The sequence below is a fragment of the Schistosoma haematobium genome, chromosome ZW (assembly GCF_000699445.3).
Source record: "Schistosoma haematobium chromosome ZW, whole genome shotgun sequence".
Classification (NCBI taxonomy): domain Eukaryota; kingdom Metazoa; phylum Platyhelminthes; class Trematoda; order Strigeidida; family Schistosomatidae; genus Schistosoma; species Schistosoma haematobium.
Genome location: NC_067195.1, coordinates 59,314,512 through 59,327,967, shown reverse-complemented (window position 1 = coordinate 59,327,967; position 13,456 = coordinate 59,314,512). Strand labels below are relative to the sequence as shown.

Genomic DNA, 13,456 nt, shown 5'->3' with positions numbered 1-13,456 from the left:
TGTTACTTATAATTTGAAATGCGTGTATTTTATTAGCCGTTTTACATGTTGCAACTTTATGTCGGAAACCAAGAAATCCACGTTTACAAGGCTCCCCTATTTAGTCGTTCTAATTCCTTACGCTTCTTGACGTAGTTCATAGCTCAGTATTGAAGTGATTTTTTTCAATTTATTCCAGTCACATTTTGGTCCTGTCATCTCATGATCTGTCACGATGTATGTGGTTTCTAGATGATGACTGAGACCTTAATCCTAGGTGTCACAACTGGTCTTATAGATAAGATGGTTCAATAATTTGTCGAGGAGACTATGTTAAACCAGATATGTCATCGATACACGGCAAAAATTTTGTTCTCTAAAAAAACTTCGGTTTACAACAGTAACACCAAATGGTCGAAAATAATTGACTAATTGGATTAACTAACCTACTGATTATCATAAAGCTTGGGTAAAATGAATAGTTATTTGACGGAATGGTTACTCTTAATTGTATTTTGCAAACAGAATTATTCTTCAGACACAGTGCATGTATGAGAGCGTCAAATAGAAACCACCCGTTAACACACTGACTCCTTTCAAACTCGCAGTAACTAGGAAGCGCCTACTGCCACTTGTAATGAGGGAGGATGGCCATAAATGAGGTCAGAATCCCTATGATTCTTCAACCATTAGATCAGTTTGAAATAGTGTAATTAGGTTCCTGGAGTTGGCGTGTGAGTTTTCAATCCATGAAATCACAAAGTACATCTGCAAGATCCGGTAAAGATGTCTTCGAATAAGTATGTTCCTTCTTCAATAGAAGGTTCCACGAGATTAATAATTTGAATGAGTCCAGGTTACTGTATGTCCGAAGTAATCCTACAGTCTACCTCAAACTTAAGGAATCGAATGAATCAATAAGACATTTTTCACATATTCAGAAACTACTGATGAATATTGATAGAGTTCCGTTGAATTCACTGTGAAAAACTTATTCGTTGTGGATTTTTCCTTTTTTGTCTTGAAGGATGATTTGAAGATACTGGATTCACAAGATTCTCAACCTGTAAGCGCTTCTTGGGTTTCTTTGAACTAGACCAGCTAAACTTCTCGTGTGTGGGAAGTCGTTTTATTACAACATATCTTCAGATTGCTTGCCACGAATTTCAAGTATTTCGAGGATCACTAGGCTGTATCTTCTCTTTTATGAGGCTAGTTGAATAATATTAACGATCGCCTACATTGTCTGGACACTACACATACCAATATAAGTTGTTGCTCAGGTTTTTGAATTTCTGTCGTAGTTGTGACTTCATAAGAATCTTGGCTTCCGTCACTGAGCGTTGTAACTCCCGAATATGAAAACCTTTCAACACTCGTCTCGGAAATTAGGTGATTTAAATAAGTTTAACCGATTGGCATTTCTTGGTTATTTGTTGTCACATAAGGTTAGTAAATCTACGTCTAGTCGTCCTGCTTCACCATGTCATAATATGGAGGGTTGCGATTTGTAGGGTTTAAATTATTTGACACTTTGAAAACAATCTCGTACGGTGAAAAGCAACGGCGATTGTTGCCCCCATCTTGTTTCCTCTGTTTTAGAAATTCTGTGGGATTCAGCCTTTAAGTTAAAGGTACCACGGTTATTCAGGGTTTGACAATGCTTTAGTTTGTAACACCTCTACAATCAAACGCTATCAACCGAGTCGAATCAGAATTCAGGACTGGAGGAGTTCAATTTTATATTTTGAGGGCATTTCGTATATCGAGAATTGTTTGATCTGAGTTGCCTAGTTGTTGCGACTGATGCGTTGCACGGCGGACCGAATAAAGATCTGTTGCGAATGAGTGATCGAGTACCTTCAGTTAGTATGCGTCCAACAAAACCAATGAGGTTGGTACAAATGTCGAGGACTTATAAAACAACTTGTTTTGCGGGTTGATTTATCATCACAACGTCTTCCCATTCTGGTTGATAGGGGTGTTACCACAATCAACGATACCTTCCTGAGGTTGAAACACAGTTTGCCTGAATTATTACAGAAAAATTGGTAATAATGGTTTTGGCGAGCCGAGCATGCTTAAGTAGCAGTAAATAAATCTTCAAGATAAATGGGTCCACAAGCCTTTGACATTTGATGATCTAAATGGTTTTACTAGACACACCTAGTTGAAGGAGCTCGTCATGCATCCGCACCAGATCACGAATGGTTATGTTGTGCTACGTATCTCCTACAACCGTTAGTCAACTTAGATTAAACGCTTCCTCATAGATCTATAGTCTTTCAAATATATCTTCGAACCCCTCCATTTCTGATTGGGTTGTCATAAGCCAGATATAAAGGTATTACTGGTAAAGTCGTTGTCAAACTCCGAATACTTATGACATCTTTACTTGAAAGTACAAATTTTATTTGCTCTAAAGAAGTGGCTTACTTTACACCACAAAACTTCAGGACTACAATTTTCTACTCATTGGAATACAAAAAAAGTACACTTCCAATTAAAAGAGGAAAGTTTATTAAACCCGGGACAACTTCGCCATGTCTCATATAATTAATTACGTGGTGAATTATTTTCAGTTACATTTATAGACATGTACTTGCATCTTGTACCTTTTGAGCAACAGGAATAAATGTCAAGCACTAAACAATAAAATACCACATAACACATATGTCATCTTGAAATTCAACTATGGTGACAGCCTTCAGATTATCTGGCAAAATATGGTTCAGCCTCAGGAAGGTATCGTTGATTGTGGTAACACCCCTATCAACCAGAATGGGAAGACGTTGTGATGATAAATCAACCCGCAAAACAAGTTGTTTTATAAGTCCTCGACATTTGTACCAACCTCATTGGTTTTGTTGGACGCATACTAACTGAAGGTACTCGATCACTCATTCGCAACAGATCTTTATTCGGTCCGCCGTGCAACGCATCAGTCGCAACAACTAGGCAACTCAGATCAAACAATTCTCGATATACGAAATGCCCTCAAAATATAAAATTGAACTCCTCCAGTCCTGAATTCTGATTCGACTCGGTTGATAGCGTTTGATTGTAGAGGTGTTACAAACTAAAGCATTGTCAAACCCTGAATAACCATGGTATCTTTAAATACTGTCTTTGTTAATTTCTCCACTAATTTACTAATTGCTTCGTCGAGGAACACAATTATTACTGAATTCTTGGAATCTTTATGGAAATGTACTACTTCAATGTGCTTTCCTAATTACTTTATTAGAATCTGTAAATTATGGTACGTTAGATTAGGTGAAGTAACTTCATGTGTCCAGATTATCACTGTTCATTGTACCACAACCGAAAATTGTTTTACGTTCGAATGGTTCAAATGGTTGTGGACGGTATAGAAGAAGCTTTCGCTTAACAGGCTTCCGTGTCTAGTAGCAGGAGATCACGAATACCTCCATGCAGGAACCATTGTATATTAACGATAAGGGAGGAGAAAGAAATTGGTAAATCATAGTAAGATACTATCCTTAGTCCTTGAGAATAGATCAAGTTGCCTTTTAAAAGAATCCTGGGAAGTCGATTGGACTAGCTCGTCTGGCAGCGAATTCCAGCATTTGACAACTCTTAAGGAGTAGAAGTTGTGTCTACAGTCCGTTCTGTTATGTTGTATCTCCAATTTCCGAGTGTTACCCCTTAGGTTATTACTGGGCCTAAGCTTAAATAGGTGTTCAAAAGGAGGTCCAGAAGTGTTAAGGATATTGTAAGCCATCAGAAGGTCACCTCTAAGACGCCTGTACTCTAATGGGTGAGGGTTAAGTGATTGGAGGCGCTCTTCATAAGGTTTAGATTTGAGTCCTCGAACTGATTTCGTGGCTCGCCGTTGGATGCGTTCCAGAGTGTCCTTATCCTTTTGGAGTGAGGGAGGAAATACCAAATTTCCGTACTCTAAATGGGGAGAAATAAAACTGTTGAAGATTATATGCAAAGTTCTTCCGTCAAACTGGCCAAAAGTGCGCTTCAATGTTACCAGTGCAAGGTTTGCTCGGAAGGCATTTTTGTCACAGTTAGCGTAAGACTTTGGATCGTAGGCCACCAGGACTCCTAAATCCTTTTCGACTCGGGATACTACTAGAGAGGAGGTACCTAAGTTATAACTGTAGTCTGCGACATGTCGCAGATGGACTACTTTACATTTTGAAGTGTTAAAGGTAAGTTCGTTATAGTCTGCTCAACTTTGAAGTCGAGTCAGATCCTCCTGAATTGCCTGTATATCGTCTTGGTTGCGTATCTCTCTTCAAACGTTGTTTGCGGAAATTTCTCACATGTTCTAGATTTGCAACCATCGAAAATCACATTTAACCGTGTTGAGTACACGTAATGTCGAAGTGCTAGCTTAGTCATTGTAGCAGCCCCTAGTAAACATAAAGTCTGCTGATATATGAAATTAAGGAATAAGTAACTCACGATTTGCCGCCCGTACAGAAACCTAGATTTGGAGACCACTTTCATGCACCAACTAGTCCCGGTTCTACAAAACCTAGCTGGTAGAAACCTAAGTGGGCAATGTGAAATGCTTTCCATCAAAATCCATACCTTTTTGTTGTCACTTAACAGAATATCAATAATAATATTCCTAAAACAAGCTGATAATCCATCTATCGTTCTCTGTTTCTGAAAGAGACACTAAAAGCAAGCCTACTTTCTAATGTCCCTCACAATCTACTTCTAAATTCTTCCGACTAAAACCTACGGCTTTCCTAAAGTAACCGAATCAGATGCAAAATGTTGCAATATCAACTTCTAGATACTGTTGTCAGGCTTTTTTATTTGCATATCTGCATAATTTCCAACTGTCATCAATTAGTACGACAAGAGATTTTCGTGGGTGTTGTAGTAATTTCAATAGTTGAGGTCATGAGTCAATTGAAGCTAGGCCACCATGGAAAACCTGGAAACACTGGACGACCGTTTCGTCCTATTGTGAGACTTCTTAGCAATGTACATCCACGATCTCGCTTTACGAGATTCGAACCCAGGACGAATTAGTTTCACACACAATTTGAGTGGGACCATGGATGCGCACTGCTGAGGGGTCCCACAATAGGACGAAATGGCCGTCCAGTGCTTCCACGTTTTCCATGGTGGTCTAGCTTCAATTGACTCATTGTCTCAACTATTGAAATTTTTATCAATTATTTCAACTTCCAAATGTAAGTGCGTTCTGCTTGTTATCAGTGGCTTTATTGTTCTCCAAGCATTTGCTTTCTTCCCTTTTCTCCTCTTCTACGAATTCCCTCATGCGCTCTTTATGTCAAACCCTAGAAATACTGACACAACTTCGAATAAATACAGATTTGTGAAACAGTAGTAGTTACGGAAGATATAATTCTCTATTTATCTTAAGACGGCTTGAATTCTATTAAGTTACGTAAATTGAGATAAGGAAATACTCCAGCCAGGAGAATACAACTTCAGGACATCTAGAATGTAAGGCAGTTTTGGTTTGTTTATTCGCACGGATGATAGGTTACTTATGCTTAGGCGCTCATATTGACACTCAGGTTATTAATGGAAGTTACGCGTAGTGTAAGCGTTCTGTCTGACTTTGAAATCGGGAAACAACTTGGTCGTGGGAAGTTCGGGACTGTTTTCCTTGCAAGAACAAAGAAGTCGCATTTTCCATGTGCAATAAAAGTATGTTTCCCAGCTTCACACAAATTCTTCAGGTCATTTTCAAAAAGCAGATTGTGAAGAACAAATTAGAACACCAAATAAGACGCGAAATAGAGATCATGTGTCATCTTCAGCACCCACACATTCTTCAACTGTACACATATTTTCATGATCACAAGAGAATTTACCTGGTTCTTGAGTATGCTTTTTTAGGTCAGATGTATACTGAGCTGCGAAGGCTCGGACGCTTTAGTGAAGCGCGTTCAGCCACAGTAAGTTCTACTTTCTCGTATAAAATTCCTAGTACATATACCAGCTGTGTGATGCGCTTATGTACTGCCACCGGATGAAAGTAATCCATCGGGATATCAAACCTGAAAACTTACTTCTTGGTTTTCATCAAGAGTTGAAACTATCGGACTTTGGTTGGGCTGTTCATGCTCCATCACTCAGGTATGTACTTATAAGTGTATTCACCTCGGTTTATCTGTCGTTTGTCGAAGGGTCAGTATATTGTGATGATGTTTTTCTGTACTTTTGATTGGCTACTGAAATAGGACATTTTAGTGAGACTATGATTCATAAACGACCTTTGAGCGACTCTTGAGAGTGGACGCCTACTGATTGCGATTAAATGAGGGTTATATAGCAGTTAGAATTCTCATTTGCAGTTGATGGTTAGGGTTAAAAATTAGATTTAGGGTTTTCATCACGTACTGACATCAGCTATAATGCCAAAACTCTATTTAGCCAAATGTATGGATGAATTTCGCGCCAAAATTCGTGACTCATTAACTTATATCTTACCGGTTCGTCCATAATTAATAGTTTCACCGTTTTAATAAACTCTACAGCTGATTTTGTTACACTAGTCCGATAATAAACTGGTTTCTTCAGCCTAAGCCAACAGAACAGATTTGTAGGTGATAAGTTTCAAACTCGTTTTCTTGTTAAACTACTAGTAGTCCAGACGTATTCTTTAATATATGTCGATCATGAACAATGCTGGAACTTCTGAACATGTACACCAACCTATCTTTACACCACTCGTCAACACAGATAAACCATATTAACTCCAAAGGTGTGAGCTGACTGCAAACTGGAGGTTAAAATATATAGAATGAACGTACTTACACCACTACAATTGCTTTTGTGTTTTCGGAGATTACCAGTCATAGGTTGTGTTTATAAAGCGGAGTTTCGCTCTTCCAGACGTGGCTCAATTAAGTAGTGGAAGATTTCTTAAACGTGTCACATTTTGGTATAGTCTCCTAAACATTCGGAATTCTATACTATCCACTTTTCCATGTCAGGGTTTATAATGGATTGTCATAGGTAGCATCGGCTACTTCAGGGAAAGTTCGAAGCTTAGTTTCCCACTTTTCCCTAGTGACTAAAGCCTAACCTCGATGCTAATCATTTGGTAGACATCGCTCCCTAGCTGTCTCTGAAGGACCTGCTGTCAAGTTCTAACAACTTTGATACGTACTTAAATGATATCAATATGGTAAGTTTACGGTCTTGAACTTAGAATTTTCTTCAGTTGGTTCCTTCATTTACATCCAGAATGTTAAATTACTATGCACTGTTTGTCAAGTCTTTTTTGTTGCTATTTTTGATGCATTTGTGTGGAAAATGTCTCACTGGATCAAAGTCCAGTACATAAATATGCGTTTGTTAAGTTGTCTGTTTATGCTCTTCATCAATATAGTTTACATAATCATTCTGCAGTCGCTCGTCACTGCTACCTCTACCACTACGGGGTTTGAAACGACAACTACATCTCTGTGCTAATGCGGTATGGCAACTCGGACTGATGTACGTATGTACGAATTTCTACGTTGTTACTGATTGACGCTCGTCACTAAACTAACAAACGCAAACCGAAGTACATTTGAGGCCTGATCGTTCATTTATCGTCTCAATCACAACCTTAAGATTTCGAAACGTAAATATACTCTCATCCAACGGGCCTCATTTCTTTACCCCGTTAATTGTTATGTTTTATCTCTGTCATTGAATTCCTTACTAAAAAAGTACATCACTGTCAAGGACGTAACCGGACAGTCAGTCAGTCAGTAACAAAGTAGAACTTTATGTGTACGTACATCAGTTCGAGTTGCCACAACACAACACATAGATGCAGTTTTCGATTCAAATCCCGCAGTGGTAGGGGTGGTAAGAGTATAAGCGGTAATCCGGAAGATTGGGGTTTGAAGATGCTATTCAAGAATTATAATCCATTGAAATAAATTTGGAAATAGAAAGAAAAGGGACATGAAGAATTCAGAAGATTAGAATTTGGGAGAATACAAAGAGTGGATGCACCTGCGCCATTGCAAACGATTTTGAGCCATGTCATTCAAGGTCTCTAACCATCGGTTGCTATCATCTCGCGGTCCCCAACCAGGTAGTCTACACCTACCAACATGGCCCAGTCCACTTGTCAGTGACTTCATGGACTTGTGCCATGTTTTGGTCTGGCCGCCCCTAGCTTCCTTCCAACCTACTCCTACACCATTGAAGACCACATGCCGGGGCAGTCGGTGATTGGGCATGCGTAAAACGTGTCCCAGCCATCTCAACTGATGAAGTTTCACTACTTCATCAATTGGTTTGCCACCCTTACCTAGTATCTGTTTCCTAACAACTGCGTTACTTACTCGATGATCCTAGGATATACGAGCAATGTTTCGAAGACATCTGTGATCGAATGCTAGTAACCTACGAATAGCCTCTACTCTTACCAGCCATGTTTCACTGCCATAAAGTAGGACGGAACGAACTGCTGCGCAGTAAACCCGTCCTTTAATTGATAGACGGATATCTCGCCTACGCTATAAATGGCGCAAGTTGGCAAAAGCTAGTCGAACTGAGATTTCGCCACACACCAGACTACAAGGGCTGATGAGACTTCCCAGATAAGCGAAGCGGTCGACACGCTCAACCGAACAGTTGCAGTCGCGTTGGAGATTTCGGTGAACTATTAAATTTATCAGCTATATCAAGTAGTGTCCCTCAAAGCTATCGGCCTTTACTTCATTTCAATTTCGCTATGTGTATACTACTTTAGGAACTAATCTGTTACCTGGAGATTCCCCAATAGTCTTTGAGTATGCAAATGTTAACCTTGTTTGACGGAAGATGCGGCAATTGCAGTCTTCAAGTCTCGTGCATCAATATAAGGATTCTTGGGACGGGTTTTGCCTTCGCAAATTTAAAGTAGTGTTTTAAAAATGGTCTGTGTGGATGCCTAGTCTGACTGTAGATAGGGAACTGTTCGGGGAAATCGTTCACCTTACCTATTATAGTCCTTGAATAACATCTTCAAACCCTAATTTTTCTGATTACAGCTTATAATCTTACTACATCTAGCACTACGGGATTTGAATCGACAACTGCATCTCTATGCTACTGTGGTGTGGCAACTCGAACTGATGTACGTACGTACGAAGTTCTACGTTGGTACTGACTGACTGACTGACCTATTCTGATAGTCAACATAATTGACGGAATATATTAACGAACACAAATGGTCTGTTTTGCACGAACTTAGGTCTTCGGAGGCCCGTGAAAGTTGTTCGTGTACATATGGAATAGTGCGTATCCTATTACAGTTTTTTCCATTATACGCTTCAACTATGAGGTACCAACCGCTTGAAATGGAAGATGAGAAGATATTACGTGTGTAACCGAAGCACTGTCTATGTCTGTTGTTAATATTATTTGTACGGTACTCCACTGAGTTTCTAATGTGATTCTATCCAGAACTTTTATCAGATAATAAGCTTGGAACGTGTGTTATAAGTGCTAAAGCTTGGTTGTGTAAGAGCGGGTTAAAGAAATGATAATGTCCTTCTAAACCGAGAGTTGGCTTTAATTCTTAACTGTGATACTTGTACTGCAAGCACCTATTTATTAACAATAGCGCGTTTAGCACATAAATCCACACTACTTTGGGGCTAAATATTGTGTTATTTTATAGCAACTGCACTGTTCTTGCTGGTTGGTATGGTATCTGCAGTAGTTTCCAGAATATTCAATAGTACTACTGTACTAATGTACACCGTTTCAAGTTGCTATACTCCATTAGCACTGTGAGATGAAATTGTCAGTCCGAATATCAGAGCAGTAGAGGTAGTAACAGTTTCAGTGGTAATCGGAAAGATCAAGTATCCAAGAAAATATATATTAATGAAATAAAAGAATTCAGAAGTTTAGAGGTTGGGGGAACACAAAAAATGGATGCGCCTGCACCGTTGCAAACGATTTCGTGCCATGTTATGTAAAATTTATAACCACTGGTTACGATAATCACGCAAACTCCAACTTAGGTAGTCTACACTCATCTACATGGATAAGTTCAATTGTTAGTGACGTCATGGAGTGATGCCATGTTTTGACTTGGCCGTCCCTAGCTTCCAGCCTACTTCTATACTAGAAGACATCGCCCGTCGAGGTTGACGATGGTTCAGCATGCGTAACGGACTTCCCATTGTCCCATTATTTTTCATATTGTAGTCAACATGATATTACAGTCGTGCAATTGCATCATTTGAAAAATTACCTAGTAAATTGTATTACTGTTATGATGCATTGGGTATTTTTTAATTAGGAATAATAGTGAAGGGTGCATTTTAGTCTTTTGGGAGTTTATATTCCATTTTCCTGGTCAAATATCATGCTGTTTTTTGTAGGAGACGAACGCTTTGCGGAACAATAGACTACTTAGCTCCAGAAATGGTTGCTGGCGTTTCCCATGATGAACGTGTGGATCACTGGACTGTTGGAATTTTATGCTATGAGATGCTTTGTGGTAAACCTCCGTTTGAACATCCTAATACACAAGACACTTATGCCTGTATCAAAACTGTTAAATATACCTTCCCCCCTGTTATAACTCCGATGGCACAAGACATGATATCTAAGGTAGTTTTTTTAAACATTTTGTAATTTTAGTCCATTTTTTAGATGCTTATATATGAGGTGTATCAGGCATTATTTTTTCGAGGACTCTAGTGAACACAAGCAAGTAACTATAAATTTACTAGTGAGTCAACTCTCAACTGTAGCCATAATTAGGACTTAAACTAAGTGGACCAACAAAGATGATAGTAATTAAAGTATAAGGAAAAGATCTTGAAGTGTCTGGCTAGGTAATTCAAGGGACTACTGTTTATGGGGATAAAGTCCGTGAATTAATAACTTTCAGTAGACAGTAAAGTAATTTTTGATTTTTAAATCCATTTATATCTTGTTAGGATCACGTTTATTCCGGATCTTTGGGTAAATAAATAAAACTATACTGATTTTAGTTGGCACCTTCAGTTGTATTTCCAGAACATACTCATCTGACCGTATTGGAATCATCTTCAGATAGCTCTTGGATCAGACTAGATAACTAACTGTCCATGATAATTTATGTAAAAAAATAATTAGTGAGAAAACAAATTGTATACTTTTCAGACTGCTTGTGCTCAATAGTCATATGTAGAATGTTCTGTGAAACTATATTAACCCAAGTGTTTTACATAACATATTAACGGCAAGTATTGGGAGTCGGGATATAGCTGAAATTCTCCCGATAAGTTTAGCTTTATTCACTAGTTGTACCTTGAACATTACGTGGAGTCTGTTTTATTAATATCTGAGGAGTCTTCCAATGAAAATTTTCGGCCATTCACCTCAAACCACCACTTCACTTCGAAAGTAGCTACGCTGTAATATGTTAAATAGTGTTTTGAAACTTGATAGTTATCTGTTGCTTATTCAAACCATATTAGTGAAGCCTCCTTAAATGCCACCTTATTTCTGGTTGGAATAAATCATTATAGATCCATTAGCAGCAGTTTAAGATTGAATTGTCTGTGGTAGTAGTAGTTTACTGTCAAACGGTATTGTAAGTCTCATCATTATAAGTCCATCGCACACAACCTTTTTGATTTAATAAACAACACCAATAATATCCTTTAAGTGAAACTTGATTACGCAACTTCTTTCAGTGGGATGTTTTTAAATAAATACAATAATATTATCAGTAGTTCATAGTAAAACAATTCTCAGCACAGTCAAATAATCTGATCTGGACTAGTCAATGTTAGACCCTTTTTTATTCACTTCGTTGCTATCAACAAATACATACCCAACTACGAGCAATGGTAACGAGTGGTTGGTTCATAGTTTTGAATAAACTAGGTAGGGTTTAAGTAAGAGTCATTTACAAAGTCATTTGTTCAGTTCACTGTTATTATTTATTTACTTATTTCAACACATAAACATTGGTACAAGGAGGCACCAAATAGATATGCACCACATAAATCATCCGATTAGTGTGAGGGCTGGCATACTGCCCGGGTGCTCAAACCGAAGCAGGTGGTCTTCTCAGGGGGCCACACCCGGAGCCTTTGACCTAAAGGTCTAATCCACAAGGTAGTGGAGCAACGTAAGGAGATTCGGTCCCTTGGTAGCCGGTGACCAACAGTAGGTTCATACGCCATTTGTTTCCTTAGGATCCTGGAGCCCATATGCACCACTGGTTTGGATCAGAGTTTTCCAACTCCCGTAAGTGGATACGGAGTATCCACCAACCCGGTTAAAGCGTGGGACATTCGCTTTTCTTTCTCTCAATTTCGTAAACAACATCCCCGCCGCGATAATGTAGTGATTATGACTTCTCTGGTAGTGACTGCATACGTGTGGCCATGTGAGAGCGTTTCGAGGAGAGCTGGCTCTCCCCACTCTCGGCCATACCAAGGCATTTGGATGCGTTCGCTGTTATGGTCTTAAGCTAAGTGTTCCACACAATATATGGTAGATAGTAAAATACTCAATACTACCTAAACCGCTTGCTATTGTAATAGTCGTCTAATGAAATTTGGTCACTCTACCGGTTTACTCAGTTTCTGATATTTTAAACGAAACTTCTTGAACAACTTAAACTTCTGGTGTACATCTAAAGACAAGAATTTGACGTTGTGTTGTCAGGTTGTCTTGTTCTACCAAACATTTCATGTAAGAAGCAAGTGTTGAAGTTTTCCATCTTAATAATACAGTTAGTTGTTGCTACTGTCTGTTGGAAGTTTTGGGTCAAATCCGATAACGCATTTAATAGTCTTATTACCACATTCTAAACTCGCGGTTGAGTTATAATAACCAGCGTCTAATTGGTTTCTTAATATTAGGTGGAAAGTGTTTCTACTGCAAATATCTGTAGGATACACTTATGGGTAATACACCTGTAGTTGTTTGAATTCTAGCCCTGTCAAAATCTCAGTAAATACTGACATCTGTTCGTTCAAATATCGCTGACAAATTTAGTGTATATTGATTTAGTTTCAGTTCACTTTGTTTTCACTATCTTTCAGTGATACATTTATTTATAATATCTTCACAGATCCTTCAACGTTATCCGACGGATCGGTTGTCCCTAGAAGGAATCATCTCTCACCCATGGATTCAAAACTTCGCAAATAAAACTTCTTTCCATTCTGTTGTTAAGCCCAGACCTAGATCCTGATGTGTTTTCTAATCGGTTATTCTATTTTTCTTATTGTATCTCAAAATATGACAATTTATTTTCCAACGTTCATTGTTGTCCTCCTGAAGTATGTTTACTTCTGTATCTGGTTAGTAATGCTCATTGGGCGCTACCTATAAATTCACTTATCATTCGATTATGAGTCACACATTATTTAGCAAATGATGATATTGCTACACTAATTTAATTCAATTGATTATCTTCACTGGATTATTTAAATATATATATGAGTGAAAGTCTTTTGCTCACCATAACTCTTAAATTCTGATAAAAGTCACAATTGTCTGCAAA

The 13,456-nt window shown here is 38.5% G+C and overlaps 1 protein-coding gene across 1 annotated transcript; it reads left to right on the top strand.

Moving 5' to 3' along the window:
- Nucleotides 1-5,502: 5,502 nt before the first annotated feature.
- On the top strand, nt 5,503-13,400 carry MS3_00004019 (uncharacterized protein). Its single transcript, XM_051211900.1, has 4 exons — nt 5,503-5,900; nt 5,933-6,081; nt 10,326-10,557; nt 13,022-13,400. The coding sequence occupies exons 1-4, from the start codon at nt 5,637-5,639 to the stop codon at nt 13,142-13,144; spliced, it is 768 nt and encodes a 255-aa protein (XP_051072023.1). The 5' UTR covers nt 5,503-5,636; the 3' UTR covers nt 13,145-13,400.
- Nucleotides 13,401-13,456: the final 56 nt, after the last annotated feature.

What these genes read in the sequence shown, in the direction of transcription:
- MS3_00004019 (XM_051211900.1), top strand. Translation starts at nt 5,637, where the DNA reads ATGTGCAATAAAAGTATGTTTCCCAGCTTCACACAAATTCTTCAGGTC. An exon ending in GTGAAGCGCGTTCAGCCACA is followed by an intron (nt 5,901 to 5,932) that starts GTAAGTTCTACT and finishes TAAAATTCCTAG; the next exon opens with TACATATACCAGCTGTGTGA. An exon ending in CACAAGACATGATATCTAAG is followed by an intron (nt 10,558 to 13,021) that starts GTAGTTTTTTTA and finishes ATATCTTCACAG; the next exon opens with ATCCTTCAACGTTATCCGAC.